The following is an 18,109-nucleotide window of genomic DNA, read 5'->3' on the forward strand; positions in this document are numbered from 1 at the left end:
CACCTCACTAAAACCTGTTTAGGGTAAGTTTTTAAACATTGTAACCATTGTTTGGTATTTTTATTTTAATATACTCTGAAATATGTGTAAACCATATGCATGAAACATTTACTTTTATATTTACTATTCTAAATATTGCCATTTGTAACCCTTTTGTATTTTGAGAATATTGAGTCCTTAATAAACAACTACTCGTTAACATAAAACATTTGAAAAACATTATTTATCAGGCAATTTTACTTTAACAATGAGATACTAGCTTCATGAGGCTTTTCGGCAACCCACTTTCTTCCTTTATCCCTTATTTTTCTACCTGTCTAGCCGCTCGGCTGATAGTTCACAGTAGGGGGTACACAATCTTACGTTTACCGCTCGACGTTTGATTGTGAAATTAGATCAGTCACATAATAAATTGGAAATCGCTCTGGGTTTTATCAATATTGTCTTCAACAGTATTGTGTCGGCGCGATTTAAATATAAAATAGAATAAACTGAGCATTTGGTCACGTAAGCCCAGGTCATAGGATCGGTCCTTGATCAATGTAAATTCCCTTTTATCCACTACATTTTATACGAATATCGTACCTACGCCCATCACGATCTGCAATCGTGACATCTCAAACGATATATCTCGAACGAACAAACCGATTGAGACGTTCACGGTGGCAATCGACGCGTTTTATTGAGTTCTACAACTCATCAGATTTTGAAATTGATTTATCGAGTCGTTTTTTGAGAAATTTTCAAAATACTAAAAAAATTTTTTTTTTTTCAATTCTTTCGACAACGGTTTCTCTTGAAAGAATTGACCGATTTTGATGTTTGAGGTGGCATTCGACGCGGTTTATGAAGCTTCAGAGTCCAGTTGATTTTGGAATCAATCCATCGAGAACATAAAAAGTTATCCAAAAAAAAACATTTTTGAAAAAAGTTTATTTTTGGAATATCTCTGAACAAGCCGTACCGATTAAGTTTATTTTTTTTTCAGCTTCAAGATATTCGCAAGCCGCGTCGAATGACATCTTGATGATCATAAGCGGTTCATCCGTTCAAAAGATAGATATTTACATACGTGCGTACGTACATACATACATTCATATACTCGGACATCATCGTGAAATTAGTCAGGATAGCTTCCTAGAACCTCAAAACTCCAAGATCTCTTGGAAATTCGATTTTTGAAAATTTGCAATTTTCTTAGTGGGAAGTTAAAAATGGTAAAAAAACGTTCACTTTCAAAAATCTTCCAAAAAATTAAATCGATCGATTTTAAATTCTATTCAGCTCTAGAACTCAATAAAACGCGCTCCTTGCTAAATTGAACATCTGTTGTAATGATAATTTAATAAATACATGCCAGGACTGGTTAATGGTTGGCATGTTGGAAAAATACTCATATTAAAAAATATAACAACATTTTTATTTGTCACAGCACATAATATCACTGGGTTACAAGATTAAATCGTTGATTTGATTTATTAATACTGTTAATTGTTTCATTTCTTAAATGAGTAATTAATTCAATACAAATTATAGAATTGAACTCGAATAAATAATTGAAATAATTAATTGAGTCTATTTGAACACTGAGTTGATTGAAAAAATGTCATGAGAATATGTAACATGAATTCAGAGGTTACCGAGCAAATTTAATAATTGAACACTTCATGATTATTTTTTAACTAGCACTAAATGCATAAATATCCTGTGTAAAGAAGTTCGGGAATTCCGGCGGTGAGTCGGCAGATCCGGATGGATTCCGGATAAAAACTTGACATGTGATTTTATCGTAATGGATAGCGAAAATTTCAGTCAAAAAAAAGAAATATCAGCTGATCGTACATAATTGCAGAAAGACGCAGTTAAGAATAATAATGAAAATTTTTCTATCTTAGTGATATCTGGTGAAAAAATACATGAATAGCAGAAAAATTACTGTCGAGAGTAGCCGATAGGAAATTTTTGATTCAATTTCTTGCTGCTAATAGTTCATCGGAAACTACCGATCTTTAAACGAATTGACAGGTATTTAATATACACCGATGTGCTAAAATTTCGTCTTGAACACCGGATAAATTCAGGAGGAATTCTTACTAAGCTCCGGTGAAATTATTGGCAGTAGATTGAATCAAAAATTTAATTTTTTTACTTTAAAAATGAATCACTGAATGTTCATGTAATTTTCCGTTAGAAGTCGGTTGGAATTCCGCCGGGGCTTTATATGAATCCATCCAGAATTTATCTGGTGTTCAAGAAGAAATTTTAAAACATCGGTATTAATGAAAAACCTATTGAATTTATTTAAAAACCACTTGAACCGTTGAATTATCGGCAGGAAACTGAATCAAGAATTTTTATTTTTTGTTTCAAGAATAATTCATTGAATATTCATGTACTTTTCCGCTAAAAATCGACTGGGATTCTGCCGGAGCTTTATAAGAATTCTTCAGGGATTTATCCAGTATGCGAAAAGAAATTTTAGGGCATCGGTATAAATTAAATACCTGTAAATGTGTTCGAAGATCAATCGAATTTCGATGAATTATTGTACTAACCAGCAAGACACTGAATCGAAAATTTCCTTTCGGCTACCGATGTAACGTTTGTCAGATATCACTAAGATCTTACTAGGAATCCGTTACGTGATAAGACCTTTCTTTTATTTGGGAAATCTTACATTATTTTTCTAAATTACATCTTTCTGCAATTATATATGTTCAGCTGAAATTACTTTTTTTTGACTGAAATTCTCACCACCCGTTACGATAAAATTGCATATCTCGTTTTCATCCGGAAGTCCTATTTTGACACAAATATGAATTCTGCCGACTCACCGCCGGAATTCCCGAACTTTTTTACACGGGTGACCAAAAAATTATATTATAAACAATGATGTTATTTTAAATTTAGGTTCATGAGTGTAGTTATATAGAAAATATACATCACTCTATAAAAGTATAAATTAGAAACTTTTGGAGTTATATAAAGTGTACACAAATTGAAAATTCGTTTCGAGAAAAATGCGGATAAAGAAGAAGTACTAAAAAATAAAATCTGTATATCCGTTGATCCTGCGGGCCAGCCCCAAAACTTCCCGCTCCTTGAGCTCGAAGACATTGTTATGTATACATTCTCGAGCTCTTCGAGCTCGAAAATAATTTTGGATGCCATTGTTTTCTTATGAGCTTTTCAAACTCAAACACATTATAGTACATTATATCATGATTTATCCGGGCAGAGGTAAGGTCATATTTAAAACAAACATGATCTTAACCCTAGACTGGTCAACAAACGCGACCTAACGACTTTGGTCAAATGATGAGGAAATCGCCGCAATGCTTTTGAGAGTGCGACGTTGTCTGATCGCTCTGGCTGTTTACTATTGGTGTATTATTTCCGGCAGGAATATTGTAAAAAATTCGAACATAAAAAAAAATTTTTAACTTTATTTTTATTAATTTCAAACTCTGTTTAAAACAATTAGTTATTTAAACAAATTTAACAAACCTATTTTTTAATTAAATTTTGCTAGTATTTAATTTTATTTAACTTAAAAAAAATGCAACTGTTTTTTTTATAAATAAAAATATCACGTAAACATAGGTCAATGTTTCCTTTGACAGTAGATGGAAATATTTTAATTGTCGACAGAAATGGATATTTTAGTAAATTTATTATAAATTCAATCACGAAACGAATTAAAAAATTATTTCCTTCATCGCAGAGTTTTTAAAAATGTTTATTAATAAAAATAAATATTTACCTCCACATAACCTTTCATACACAATAACAGCCGGTAACAATCTGCGCATGAACATGAGAAGTCGGAAAGAGGGGACATACACCAAAGACGGCAACGCCGCAAGTGAAAATCTACCAACGACTCTGGTCAAGTGATGAAAACAGTCCCGCAAATCCGTCACTTTTTTTTTTAGAATTTTTTTTTACTGCAACTTTATGTTTTTAAATATGCTCAAAAAAATTGTTAAAATATTCTAAAATGTTTGAAGAACAAAGTCAAATTTTTTCAAACTTTTTTAGTCAAAAATGTAATTGTAATAAAAATAATCGAATTAAGTGCGGCGTCACTCTCATACGTTGACCAGTCTAGCGTTAAAGTAACCTTTAAAGCGTAATGACTTCAGAGCAAAACTGGTTTTCAGAGTGTACACAAACAGCAGTCTATTGATGCGCAGCAGCTAAAATGTTCCATATTTTCAGAGGGAAAGTCTAAAATTAATTGAAACATTTGCTTGAAAATATGTATAAAATATTTTCGAAGCTCAAATAAATTCGATTCATATCTTCCTTGTCAAAGAATAATGAAAATTACTAATAAAAAAAACTTACTCCTGAACTGGTTTCTCCCCTTAATGAGAAATTTTTAAGTTTTCAGAAGAACCAGCAAATGTCGAAATAATTCATCACTACTATTTTCAACTTCCCGCTAAGAAAATCAAAGATTTTTAAAAATTTCCGGAATTTATTGTTTTCACCCCGATTTTCGAAAATCGTTTTCATTACATGTCGACGTTTTGTGGTCCTAGGAAGCTATTCTGATTATTTTCAGTATGGTGTCCCAGTGTCTATGTATGTATGTGCCCTACCGAAAGTGAAACCTGTTTGCTGACAGTAAATTAACGGTTGATAAAGAGTTGTAATGTGCGCGTTATATAGCGGTTTTGGAGATAACTAAGAATCAACTGTTAATCAACTAAATAAAAACTGTGAATAAAATTGTATAAAATAGAGTTAATAAAAAGTTAATACGATATCTTTACTTGGTCTAATTTGCGTTTGCAAACTGTTGTTTGACGCATGGAAATCCGTTTATAAACTATTATTTAACTGTAAAAAGACTATGCAAAAACTGGTGATCGGTCAGAATATCCATCATAAAAATATCCAACGCAAAAATGTCCATGAAAAATATCCAATGCAATAATATCCATTGAAAAAATTATCCATTTATGTAGAAAATTAATGACTTATGGATATTTTTTCCACTGGATATTTTTCCATTGGATATCTTTCATGGATATTTTTGCATTGGATCTTTTTACATTGGATATTCTGGCCTAGAACCGCAAAAACTATCTATAAACAATTGTAAAACAATTTAATTATAATATAAAGTCTGTTTTAAAACGGCCGAGTTCTACCAAACTAAAAAGAAAAATTTGTTTTATAGCTTATTACCCTGAATGTGTAAATATTCACAAATCCAAAGAGATCTGATCGTTCAAGAATACTGTGCAAACTTCGATAATTGACACAAAAACACTTTGTAAACTTCAATAATTAACACAAGTTTTTTTTTCTCCAATCCCAAAGTATTATCTTTTTCTTTAGTGGAGGAAATCCAAATAATCAATTCATCAGTATTCCTTATTTTAAAGCACCTATTTTACTGATTTATTCAATCGGAAAACAATCGAACTTCCATGCATTTCTACTATTTTTTAACTGTTAATTTACCGTAAGGTACTACTTATACTCTAGTTATTAACAGAAATTTTTCAGTCAAATCATTGCCCATTACCTGTTTTTTCACTGGTTTTTTACCGTTTAAGAACGGTTTGGATGAAGTATTATAATTGTTTAATAACGATTTTAAAACAGTTTTAAATAAGTTCAATTTCAAGGGAAAAATAATTATAAAATTGTTCGATTTCGATTCTACTTTGATCTGAAAACCGTTTACTTTTCGCACATTACAACCGTGAACAAATTGGTTTCCCGTGACAAAATTTTCTGATCAAGCCTTATATGACTTGATATGGCCATATTAAAAAATTTGATGTATCTATATCTGACCTGATATGATCTGATGTTCCTATATATAATTTTTGATATATTCTGATATAGTCTGATATGAAAATTGGCCATTTGGAAGTATCAACTTGATACGTCTATATCAGATTTGATATGTCGATCTGACTTAATATGCTTGTACATAATTTTTTTTATATGTCCTGATATGACCTGATATAACCTGAGAAGGGTATGTATATTTTAATATGCTTGTGAAAGAATATCTTGATCAGGTTTGATATGGCTTGATATGTCCTCATATGGGCACATCCACTAGTTTTTTCGAGTTTTCCGTACACATACGTTTGGTAAAATAATTTAGAAATTACCAAATAACGTAACATTGTTCGGAAAAACCGATTTTATAGTGATTCATAAAATCTTACACTGTAAAAAATAAGGTATTGACATCAAACTCCCTAGGAGTTTGACGAATTTCCTCTTCAGTAAAACCAAATTCGTTTGAAGCAACAAAAACTAGTTTGTCTCAAGAAAATCATTTTTATTGAATTAAAATCTCTAGTCGATTATGAGAAATTGCTCAAGCGTTTATGTTAAAGTTTTTAAATTTGACCGTAATTAAACTAACATTTGATTGAATAGTAAAATATATTTTAATTAAAGTTTGGATGTACTTGATTTAAAAATAAAAACTTGTTGAAGCAATCTTTTCAATTTTTAGAAATTTAACTGAAACTCTTGAAACGTTTCGTTTAACAACTTTACATATTTCAATGAAACAAAAGTAGTTTCCTATAATACCGAACGTGTCGTGTCAACCGACGAGTTTCTTGGAGAGAGAATTTGATGAGATTAAAGGAATGATTTCACGCACTCACATTAGAACTGAAAAATATTCGACAAGAATATAAATGTATTCGTTACAAAATATCGAACTATATTTGAATGGAAGTCTTTATATTATCGATTCGATAAAAAAATTTATTTATAAAAAGAGTCACATATTTATCTCGTTTAGATCAATGTCTAAGCAATTGACTATACATATCTATTCAATACTAGAACAAAGTACTAGAAGCACAACTAAACTAAAACTTTCCTACTGGTTCCGTAGCGTAGCGGTAAAGCGTCTGACTCTCTCGCGTAAGATGCTGGGTTCGAATCCTCCGGATTGCAAAATTAAAATTATTTAATTTTTCACTAAAAACTGTGAGTATGTTAGGATGATTTGTAAAGTATAATTGATGTAACATAATAATATAATGTAGTTGTCCCAATACTAAATAAAAAAAAATTAATAATAATGATAAAAATAAAATCAAATCAAAAATAAATAGATACATTAGAAAAAAAAAAAATTTTTTTTTTTTAATGAATTATTACTGAGATAATTAAAGGAAATATTCATTTGATTCAGATTACTGTTTTTTTTGGATCAATCCAATACAGCAATTTGAAATAACTCGATTTTTTATTGAATCAATTGCCTGGGCAGTTTCTAAGGACCTAAAAGAGTATTACTTTCAACACTACAATTCATTTGCTTTAATAAAATTTTGACTTAACTGAAAATTTATACCTTCAATCACCTCACAATTTACTTTGAGTGAAATTTTTAATTATTTTATATAAAACAAAAATCATTATCGTATCAATAGCATTAATGACTTGAACTAATTTTTTTTTTTTTTTTTTTTTAAAAAGTTACTGAGTTATATCAAATACTATAGAGTTAGTTCGAACGACTTGGTACCTTCCCTCAAGAAACTCTCAGTTGGAACAAAACATACTGTCAAACGTAAAGGGCGGTAGACTCAATCACTTGACGCGCTTGGCTGTATCCAAACGCACGGAGTACTTGAGCCAAACGAATCTGGTTTGATGTCAGGAATCTTTTTTTACAGTGTATGAAGTCTGTTAAATATTTTAATTTGCCGCATTTATAAATATTATAAAGTATACAAACTTTGTTCAAAAATTTTTCCAATAAGCTAACGAGACCAATTTTGAAATATCTGAGAGAATTTCGAATTTTTGTAATGAATTAAAATATAAAAAACTAAGATTTTAAATTGAAAAAAGTTTAATTAAGTTTAAAAATCGTTAACTTCTTTTTTTTTTTTTACCAAAAGAAGTAGCTCTTGCCATGTTACTGGTGGGTATACCGTTAATGGTCCCGTTACTCTATAAACAATCCTACCAAAAACAGATTCACTGTATAAAGTCGCGCCAAGTACACGTTTAAAATTTTTTAAAAGTAAAAAAAAAATTATTTTTTACAAAAAAAAAAAATTAAATCGAAAAAATACCAAGTACCTAATATGATGCAAAATCATAACAAACATTTTCATAAAATTAAAAAAAAAAAAAATGGTATAACAAAATTTCAATGTACTTGGTGTGCTTACAAAAGAGTCAAAAAAAAACATATTTGATTTTATTAGAAATTAATTTTGCTTGAGTACATGTAGTAACGCACACCAAGTACATTGAAATTTTGTTATACCATTTTTTTTTTTAATTTTATGAAAATGTTTGTTATGATTTTGCATCATATTAGGTACTTGGTATTTTTTCGATTTAATTTTTTTTTTTTGTAAAAAATAATTTTTTTTTTACTTTTAAAAAATTTTAAACGTGTACTTGGCGCGACTTTATACAGAGAATCTGTTTTTGGTAGGATTTATTTTTTTTTTTTGTAGTGTTATTATATTTTTCAATTTTTAGTATTATTTGACGCATAATTCATTGTTTGCCAATAATAAAGTATTAATTAGAGATCTATACATATTTTCAACGCAATTACTAAATAAAAATGATAATTTAATTGATCTGCAGATAGCACTAATTTATACATATATACATTGTAGATCCCTTATTAGAGAGGTAATTTTTAAATATATACATTGCGGGTAGCTAGATAGAACGTAAGAAAGTTAATCACGGATTATAATTTGAAAATTTTGAAAATTATCTGATGCATCATTAATTTTTAGTCAATAATAATTACTTAATTAGAGATAATTATACGTATTTTTGACGCAATCATTAAATAAATATACTTCAACTGATCTACATTTATATCTGTACATACGTATATATATAGCACCAAGTTGCCCAATTTTGGTACTGTTTAGCGGATATAACTTTATATACAACAGAACGAAATTCAAAATTCTGACGTTATTATTGGCTACAAGTTGTTACCAACATTCCTAGAAAGTTGACGATAATCGACTGCCGCAACCTGACGCCAACTTTCTGAAAAAATTTAAGTCAACTTTCTGTCAACCCTGTCAACTAAGGGAATGCCAACTGTTAGCACATATTTTCTCAGAAAATAGGCGACTAATTGCCGTCAACTTATGGAAATGCCAACAATCTTTGCGGCCAACTTGATAACAAGTTGCTGCAGTTGGTTGCCACTAGCTTGCTTCCAACTTGATTATCAGAAATCGCTTATGGCTGATGTTGTATATCTCAACTCCACTTACTTAACTCCTCATTATAAACCAACTCAATGTAAGCCGATCGGATTTATTCTGATTGCAATCGTTTTTTGGTCGTTTGTCGATCAATGTCGGTCTATCAAAGTTGTTTGTGAGTTAATTGCTTAATTATGAAAAAGTAAATAAAAATTAGCCTTTAATTTTTTCCATTTGACCCCTCTACTTCGATATTTTATTAATTTTTCCATTTAAATCACTAGGAAATCGTTTGTCGATAATTGCCGGTTAAAACAAAAAAAACAGTAATTTATTTATAATAAAAATGTAATTAAGAAACTAGATTTGCCATTAGTAGTCTTCAATTAAAATAATATTTTTTTTTGTATAACGATAATAAATCTTCCGATTAAAAATAATTATATGTTTCCATTCGTTAAAAACCCGATTTTCAAATTTTGCTAATAAGGTATTGACAGGTAGCGCCACAATGTAAGATGTACGAAATAACCCTAAAAGCCACCTTAGCTTGAAATCGATAGAAATTTGATAATTAAAATTATCAAAGTTTGCTGTCCGAATTGGCCGACAATTTGATATCAAAACTTGGAAAAAAAATTAGCGGTTGATTTTTCCATAATATAGAGGTCACTTTTTGCTTACTAGAAAAATACACTAATAAAAGTTCCAATGAAATTTTCGTCAAATGTCTGATAACTTCGGGCTTTTCCGTTTTTGATGGTATTTGGTATACGACTTTTAAAATAAATTTGGATTCGAATTCGGGTAGTAAGTTTACGTCAAATTGTATCGCAAGTTTTATGCAAATTCTCGTCAATAACGGAAGAGCTCGAAGTTGACGGACATTTGACGAAAATTTCGAGGAAACTTTCGCAACTTAAATTTTGCTAAGTAAACTGTACAATTAGGGAATATCCTTACAATTAGCATTGATTTTTTATAATATTACTCGATTAATATTATTGTACGAATAATTATTATTGTACGGCTGAGTAAGTAGCGCTGATTTTGGTACGTCCTAACGAATATAACTGCAATATCAAGAAGTTTAAATATTTTAAATAGACACCCTAATACCACAGTTTGTTTAGCAAAAGTTTCCTGGGAAATTTCATCGAATGTCCGTCAACTTTGGACAATTCTATTTTCAAGGACAATTTATATACAACTTGCTATACAATTTGACGTAAATTTACTACCCGAACTAAAATGCAAATTCATTTCGAAAGCTTACTAGAAAAATTTTTCGTCAATTTCCTGGTAAATTTTTACTCCAATTTATTGTTAATTTCACTTAAAAAATTGTAAACTATTTTTTTATATTCAAGTTGTAGACATCTTTAAGTATAAATTTGATTATCTTCTTAAATGGTAAGAATGAACATTACCGACTTTTATGTGTAGCAAAAAGTGTTACCTCGAAATTGAGCAAAAATTAACCGTAAATTTTTCTTTTTAACTTTTGCTGTTAAATTGGCGGTAAATTCATGCAGCAAATTTTCAGTAATTTCAATGTCAAATTACTGTCAATTTCAATCTAAAGTAGCTATTCGGAGTTCTTCAATTTAATTTTATTTAAGCTAATTGGTAAAAAATTGACATTAGTTTGATTGAAATAGTTGTCAAGTTTTTTCTTCTTCTTATGACAATTCGCATGCAACTCACAACAATTTTAAGTAAAACTAAAGTAAGATGTATAGTTTTTTCTGTAGTATTTATGCAAAATCGGGGAAAATTGATTGAAATTATAATAATGAACACTGACGTCAAATAAAGAAAATTCATCTTAAATATCAAAATGGATTTATTTGTGATTATGAAACGTATTTATTTATGCTCATAAAAAATTTCCGTATGAAACTATAGTAAAAAATACAGACCAAAGCACCGCTGGTGGCGCAATAATGAATCATTGCTATAAAAAAATTTCAATGTTTTACTCAATCGTGGCTTTTCTTATAACTTTTTATTCTCTGGCAGTGCCCCTCACGCATGAAAAAATTTATAAAAGTATCTAAATTGGGGGTGCTATAGTATATGCTGGCCTAATTTCATTATTTAAATTAGTTCTCATAACTAAAATGAATAAAGTTTTATAATTTTAAGACGAACAATCAATTATCTTTCGAATAGAGAAAGAATTTTCTGAAAATTTATTATTTTAAAAAAGTTTTTAAAAATGAGAGCTAAAAACCACTATGTTTACGGTATAGATACACGGTAGGCTCGTGCCATGACACTTCGGACATATACATGTGATTGAACGTGTACTTGGCGCGAGACACTACCGTGTCTCCTGATAACATAATTGAACATAATACAAATAACTAAATCAATCATTTATCTGATGTCTTTAATTTTCTTAGGCTCAATTTTATCCAAATAAATATAATCAACCTTACATTTCTAGTTCGTGAGTTGGCAGTCGTTAATAGATCAGACTTTGAATCAGAAATACTCGTGTTCGAGCCCATGACCCGGCTGGTTTTTTTTTTTTTTTTTTTTTTTTTTCATGACAATTATTGTATATACAACTTTACAAAGTTATATACAATTTTATGAGATTATCTATAAATTTAGTTCCCGAGATAACAATGTTAATCTCGCTATATATAGTCAGATATGTCCATATCAGAACATATCAAATCTTATCTGTGCATATCAGGTCTGATATGGCCAATTTCCATATCAGGCCATATAAGAAAATTTTTTCACGGGTTTTCATGGTTAAAAAACTGTTAGTGAATAGTACACTATTTTGTTTAACAAAATGTATTGTTAACTTGGCAATACTAGATTGCTGATTTGATTATCTTCAACTTTAAATAAAAGTAATGTCAATTTAACCATATTCTTCGGTTATGTTTCACATACTTAGTATTACTGATTTAACGATTTCTATAGATTTCTATGACAGCAATTTAACCTTTACGCAAACAAAGTATTACTATATTAACAATTTACGATTTTCTAAACTTTAGATAGTAACTATAACTTAACGGTATTGCTATTACAGCACTATTTTTTTTCAGTGTAAGAGTATTTAAACCGTTAAAAAATTGTTTTTTTACTTTTATGAGTGCATGTGTGTATGTGTGTTAACTAGGGTGCTTTATTTTAGAGCAACATTTTTTTTTATCGTCCTACCTGAAAATCTTGTAGTCAGTGAAAAAAAAAAAATTTTGAGCCGCATGGCAGCTCTTAATTCCGATTTTAACCCATTGCTGATCCATTTTTTATTTTTCCCATTTAAATAACATTAAAAAATAATTTTTTATAACTGTTTCCTTCCGCTCACCGTATTAAAATTTTTTTTTTGCATTTCGGCTTTTGGGCTTTTGTAGAGAACTAAATTTGCTACCTAAAGGTTGTTTGAGTCGAGTCCGTAACTCGATAAGATTTCCACACAAATCGCTTCTTAGATTGAAATTTCGTAAAAACAATACTAAATCTTATCTAGCGCCTAAACTATTGATAATGGATAAAAAATGTAGAGAACAATTTTGTAGGAAATTTTATGCCCTACAATTTGTGTAATCAAACAATTCGTCCTAACTCTCGAAGTTTAGTAACTACAGCCTCTTAAAATATAAAATTGGGGAAAAATTTAGTTTCTACTTCTCCAAGAACTAATTTAATAAATCTACGTGAAAAAGTCAAACCCAGAAATTGTATGTCATCGGACTTACTAAAATCTAACGGCAGTAAAATTTTTTAAACCAATTAATCTACAGCTAGTACTGGTTTTGTAAATCTCATATATTTAAGAATCTTTTTTTAAACTATTTAAGTAACTTGATTATTTATGTTAGGTCTAAAATTCATGAGCAACTTATGTAGTATCAATATTTCTATCACAATATTTTGGTTCGATTGGAATTAAGAGCTCAAACTTGGCAGGAATTTTTGTTTTTGCATGAAAAACAATATTTTGCTTGATGAGCAACAAAAAAAATACTTTCACCGAAAACGAAGCACCCTAATATATATGATATCAAATACTTTTTGTAGGAAATTTAATTTTCTACAAAACCTTGCTTGCCAAAATTTGAGCCAAAAATTTTTTGATACAATAAAAATGAAAAATAACGAAAAATAATTTACCACTGAGCAAACTAAAATTTGTTGATCTTCGAAGCCTCTTATGTTTTTCCCCGTTTGTTTGACGTACATAATGCATCAGCACTTTTCTGTAGAGAATTTAATTTCCTACGAAATTGAACCAGGCGGAATTGAAAAAAAAATTTTTTTCATAGTTTTAATAACGAAAAACTAAAATGAAAAATTTTCGCGTGTATTTTAAATAGAAAAGGAGACCCCCCCCCCTTTGTGATAGCTCAATTTCTAAGATATTTGGCTAAAATTTATTGAGGATTTTTTTTATAATATAAAGTAACTTTTGAGCCCATAAGAGGTTAAAAAAAAATATTTTTTTTTTTTTTTTTTTTTTTTTTAGAACACCTTAATATATATATTTTCATATAATTACACTTGCATACATATATACATCAAATTTTCATTATTTTTTATCTGTGTTATGTTTGATAAATAAAAGCGAATGTTAAATAAAATTGTTTTTTTATCAATAATTCTTTTATTTATTAAAAAACGACTAGAGTTGAAGCTGAGTCGACAGTGCGCTCGGACGCGGCGTCCTATCCCAGCGCGGTGCTCGCTCATAAAAAAAATTAGACTATTTGAACCAACTGCGAGCAGTGAAATTTTTTCGTGGAATCATCTATAATAAATAGCGAATTTGACAAAAAAAAATTTTTTTCATTATTTGAGGGAGAAGTCATAAAAATTTTAATTTGTTTATTTAAATGTTAATAAACACATGTGAAATAAGTTCCAGATGTTTTTTTGTTTCGAAAATATGAATAGTAAGCAGTAAATCCTCAAAATTTCATTGAATTATCCACAACGGTTTTTTTGTAATTGATTTTTTAATCAAAAGCCCGCTAAATTTTTATTGTAAAAAAAACTGTTGTTAAAATGAAAATTTCAAAAAACTGTTTTGGAGTTTAATTGTTGATTGGGACTCCTCCCTGAAAAAATGTATAAACCCGAATTCCATGATCAAGTGGAAAATGGGAGGGGGGGGGGTCCACTTGACGTGATCTTGCTCTATTCAGACATTTTCAGAGAGATGTGTATGTGTCTTTTAATGAATGAACCGATTTAGATAGTTCTTGCGGCATTCGAAAGAATTTTTCTGAACTTAAATTTCCAGAAAATTTCAGATTATTTAATCAAGTAGACTCGGAGATATTTAAGAAATACGAAAAAAAAATTTTTGCACGACTCATGATGTGAAGCATCAGAGTGTGCTTTACGATCGAAAAATTTTTTTCGCCTCACTTCGGCAACTATTTCAATTACTATATCTTTGTTAGTTCACGGAGTTAACATATTTTGCATACTATGTTGAAGATAATTTAATGGAGATTAATTCCATACTTTTCTAAAATTTATTTAGTTTAATGAAAACGGAAAAAACTTAAAAATAGTTTAAGAAAATTTCCTGTTCGTCAAGTACGGATCTCGTATACATTGTAACTTGCGAAAAAATCCAGTAATTGAATCAAATTTTTTTTTTAAATTCTTTGAAAGATTTGTAGTTCTCATACTGCGAATGGCTAGGTAACTCAGTGTCGTTTAATTACAATTAATAAAAGAATAAAAAAAGCTGTATAAGTATATCTATATCTATATATATCTATGTAAAATTAACATGGATGGTGATATATCTATACCTTATATATCTATACCTATACATTATACCTACGTTTATTCCACCAGGGGCGCTTGTGCATTGTCGTCCTAGTACAGCTGATTTTTTTTTTGCTAATTAGTAAGCCTGATATACATATATTTCTTTTGTTATTAATCGAGATATTTCGAGTAGGTTCTTTTGTAATTATAATAAAAATACTAATATAATTAAAAAAAAAAATAATAAAAGGAAATTGTATATATTTTTAATTTATTCGTGCTTTCTGCCATTTTTTTATTATTTCATGATAAATGAGCATTATGAGTCGTGCACTTTTAGATTTTCCAAATTTTTTTTTTTTCGTTTTTTTTTTTTTTGATATTTTGAAAACTGTCGGATCGATCAATTTCAAAATCTAATCAGCCCTAGATCTCAATGAAAGCTTTTGATTGCTGTCAAGAACTTCTCAATTGAATACTTCGTTCGAATGATATCGCCGACGAATGAATGAAGAAAAATCGTTTTTTTTTTTTTTTCGTTTTTCGTGAATATTTCGGAAACTATCAAATTGATCCATTCCAAAATCTAATCAGCTCTATAATTCGATAAAAGCATTCGATTGCCACCAAGAGCGTCTCAATCAGTAATCCGTTTGAGAGATATCAACGACGAAAGAATGAAAAAACAGCGTTTTCAATATTTTTTTTGGATATTTTATGTATTAACGTTCTGATATGAGTCAGAACTCATTTAGATCCTTACTTCGATTACGTACATTGATTTTTGCCTCAATATACTTTTTTTCATGGAACATAATTGTGAATAAATATATAAAAAACGCTCATTCATTAATTATTTTGGATTTTAAAATTTCAAACTTTAACATATAACGTAATCCTTTCGAGCTCGAAAATGTATTTACACTAATGTTTTAGAGCTCCTTCAGCTCTAAAACAGCGGGAAGTTTTAGGGCTGACCCGCAAGGCTAACCGATGCCCAGATTTTTTTAATGATAATTTGGTTTTATAGTAGATATTGACTTAACGATGAAATTTACAGTGAGTATGCAAGCAACAATTGTTTAGGTAAATTTGATTTTTTACAAAAAAAGTTTTTTTTTCCTTAAGTGGCTCAAGTTTTTTTTTTACGTGATAAAGAGGTTTTATTAATTTTGTAAATAAAATATTTGTCCAAAATTTTTCCGAAGCTTATCAAATTTAATTCTTTTTATTTTTATAAATAGATTGAACCTATCGAAATAAAATTAGTTACTGATTTAAAATTAAAATTGAAATGCATTTAGTCACACTTTTTTTCTAAGATATTTTATTTATGGAGTTCTAGTAAAGCATTTCTGATAATTTTTAAAGTTATTTTTTTAAAATGAGTTTTCTGATTAATTAACTGACAACTAGTTATAATAATCGATTGTCTACTGGTTTACATTGAAATTGTTGAGCTTTTTGTCATTAAACGGACTATTAATTACGAAAAGAATGCACAACGGGAAAATAAGTGAATATAAGAATTCCAATTTAGTCTCGTGAATCAGTTTCTGTGGTCAGCTTAACGAACTGCTAATAAAATAAGAATCAAATGAAGCAACAGCTCTCTTGAGTACTTATTATTTTGAAAAAAAATGCTTCTCTTATATTTTTTTTTGTCCCAATTTAGGCATAGTTCAGGTACGAGTGCTTATCTTCAAGGGCAATCTAGTAATATTGTTACGCCAGTAAATACTAATAATACCGGAGTCGTCAGGAATTCTTCATCAACCTCCGAATCCTTGCGAGGAATAACCAGGTGAATAGAAAATGAACACATCGCTTTTCTCTTCTTTTGTATCATTTTAACCATATCATCGTTTACAAAGATCTTCCACGAGTTCAAGTCATTTCAATTCAATCAACAAATCATTGCAATAATTACTAGGTTAATGCCATAGTCATCAAGCAGTCATCAGCACACTAAACAGCAATATTAAGTCATTAATAAACACCTCGGTGAAATGTACTATTGTTCTTAACATAAATTTATAACGACTTAAGTCACATAGAGAAATTTGTTACAATTTTGTAAAATATAAGTCAAGTATCAGTAATCATGTAACCAATTGTTAAATTGAATTTACTAAAGTCACAAAAATTTTTTGTGCCGTTTAGGGAATTATTTTTTAATTACTGAAACTGATGGTATATAAATTTATATAAGAGGTAAAATGCAATCACTGTTAATTATAATAGTAATCAAAACATTATATTAATAAATGACTGTGTAATTTCTTCATACTGCTGAAGCAAACTAAAAGTGATAACGATCAATTTTATGCATATATATAATATCAAATATTTATTCTTTTCTGTTTTCGCAGTTTATTTAACATTTTAATCACACTATTATTAAGTATTAAGAAAGTTTAATGTACTATTATGTGTTTTAGATCATAATTAAATACATTTTTTTCACCTGGACTTTATGATCATTATTAAAACTGTTATAAGATAAGTTATTATAAAGATTGATTTTGATAATGAATTGAATCATAAAATAATAAAAAATTTATTTACAATATATAAATGTATTTTTGTAATTACCAGAGAGTGAGAACAATATAATTATTTACTGAGAAAAAAACATATGTGCTGCAAACTACCGTTTATTCTCTTATACGAGACGTCTTTTACTCGGCATATTTTTTTTTCAGTTTAGCTAATTGATCTCGAATTAATTTTGTATTAAAGAAAATTTTAAATTATTTCGATGTAATTTTAATAAACGTTCAATTAATTCATTCTTGTAAAATTTCTTCCAAATTCGATCAATTGATTGGAAATTTATTTTTATTAATTACAATTGTTTAATTTATAACAGGGAAATTTTAAAGTTATAAAAAAAAAAAGAAAAAAATTTGATATCGACTGGTTGCGCAGGGAAACTGTGAATTTACATACAAAATATATGGAGACAAGTTTAGGTATAGCTTTTAATATTAAGTGAAGAATAAGAAGAAGTAAAAAGGAAGAAAACATGTTCGCAACTAAAATGGAGAGGAAGAAAGATGAAAAATGAGGGAATGTGGGCCACATGGGAAGTAGGGAGTCGCTAAACCAGTCAGTGAGAGCTGAGAAGTGAAAACCTCAAATTACCTACA

General features: G+C 29.0%; 1 protein-coding gene across 3 annotated transcripts in view; it reads left to right on the top strand.

The window, feature by feature from the left end:
- The window catches only part of LOC103572714 (protein AF-10), an 86,204-nt gene extending 68,775 nt beyond the window's left edge, over positions 1–17,429 (top strand). For all 3 annotated transcript variants that reach the window (XM_014443273.2, XM_014443270.2, XM_014443272.2), the window contains exons 12-13: positions 16,633–16,761; positions 16,832–17,429. In XM_014443273.2, the coding sequence (XP_014298759.1) occupies positions 16,633–16,761; positions 16,832–16,883 (181 nt within the window). In that variant the 3' untranslated portion in view covers positions 16,884–17,429. The remainder of the gene's footprint in view (positions 1–16,632; positions 16,762–16,831) is intronic.
- Positions 17,430–18,109: the final 680 nt, after the last annotated feature.

Source organism: Microplitis demolitor, chromosome 1 (genome assembly GCF_026212275.2).
Source record: "Microplitis demolitor isolate Queensland-Clemson2020A chromosome 1, iyMicDemo2.1a, whole genome shotgun sequence".
Classification (NCBI taxonomy): domain Eukaryota; kingdom Metazoa; phylum Arthropoda; class Insecta; order Hymenoptera; family Braconidae; genus Microplitis; species Microplitis demolitor.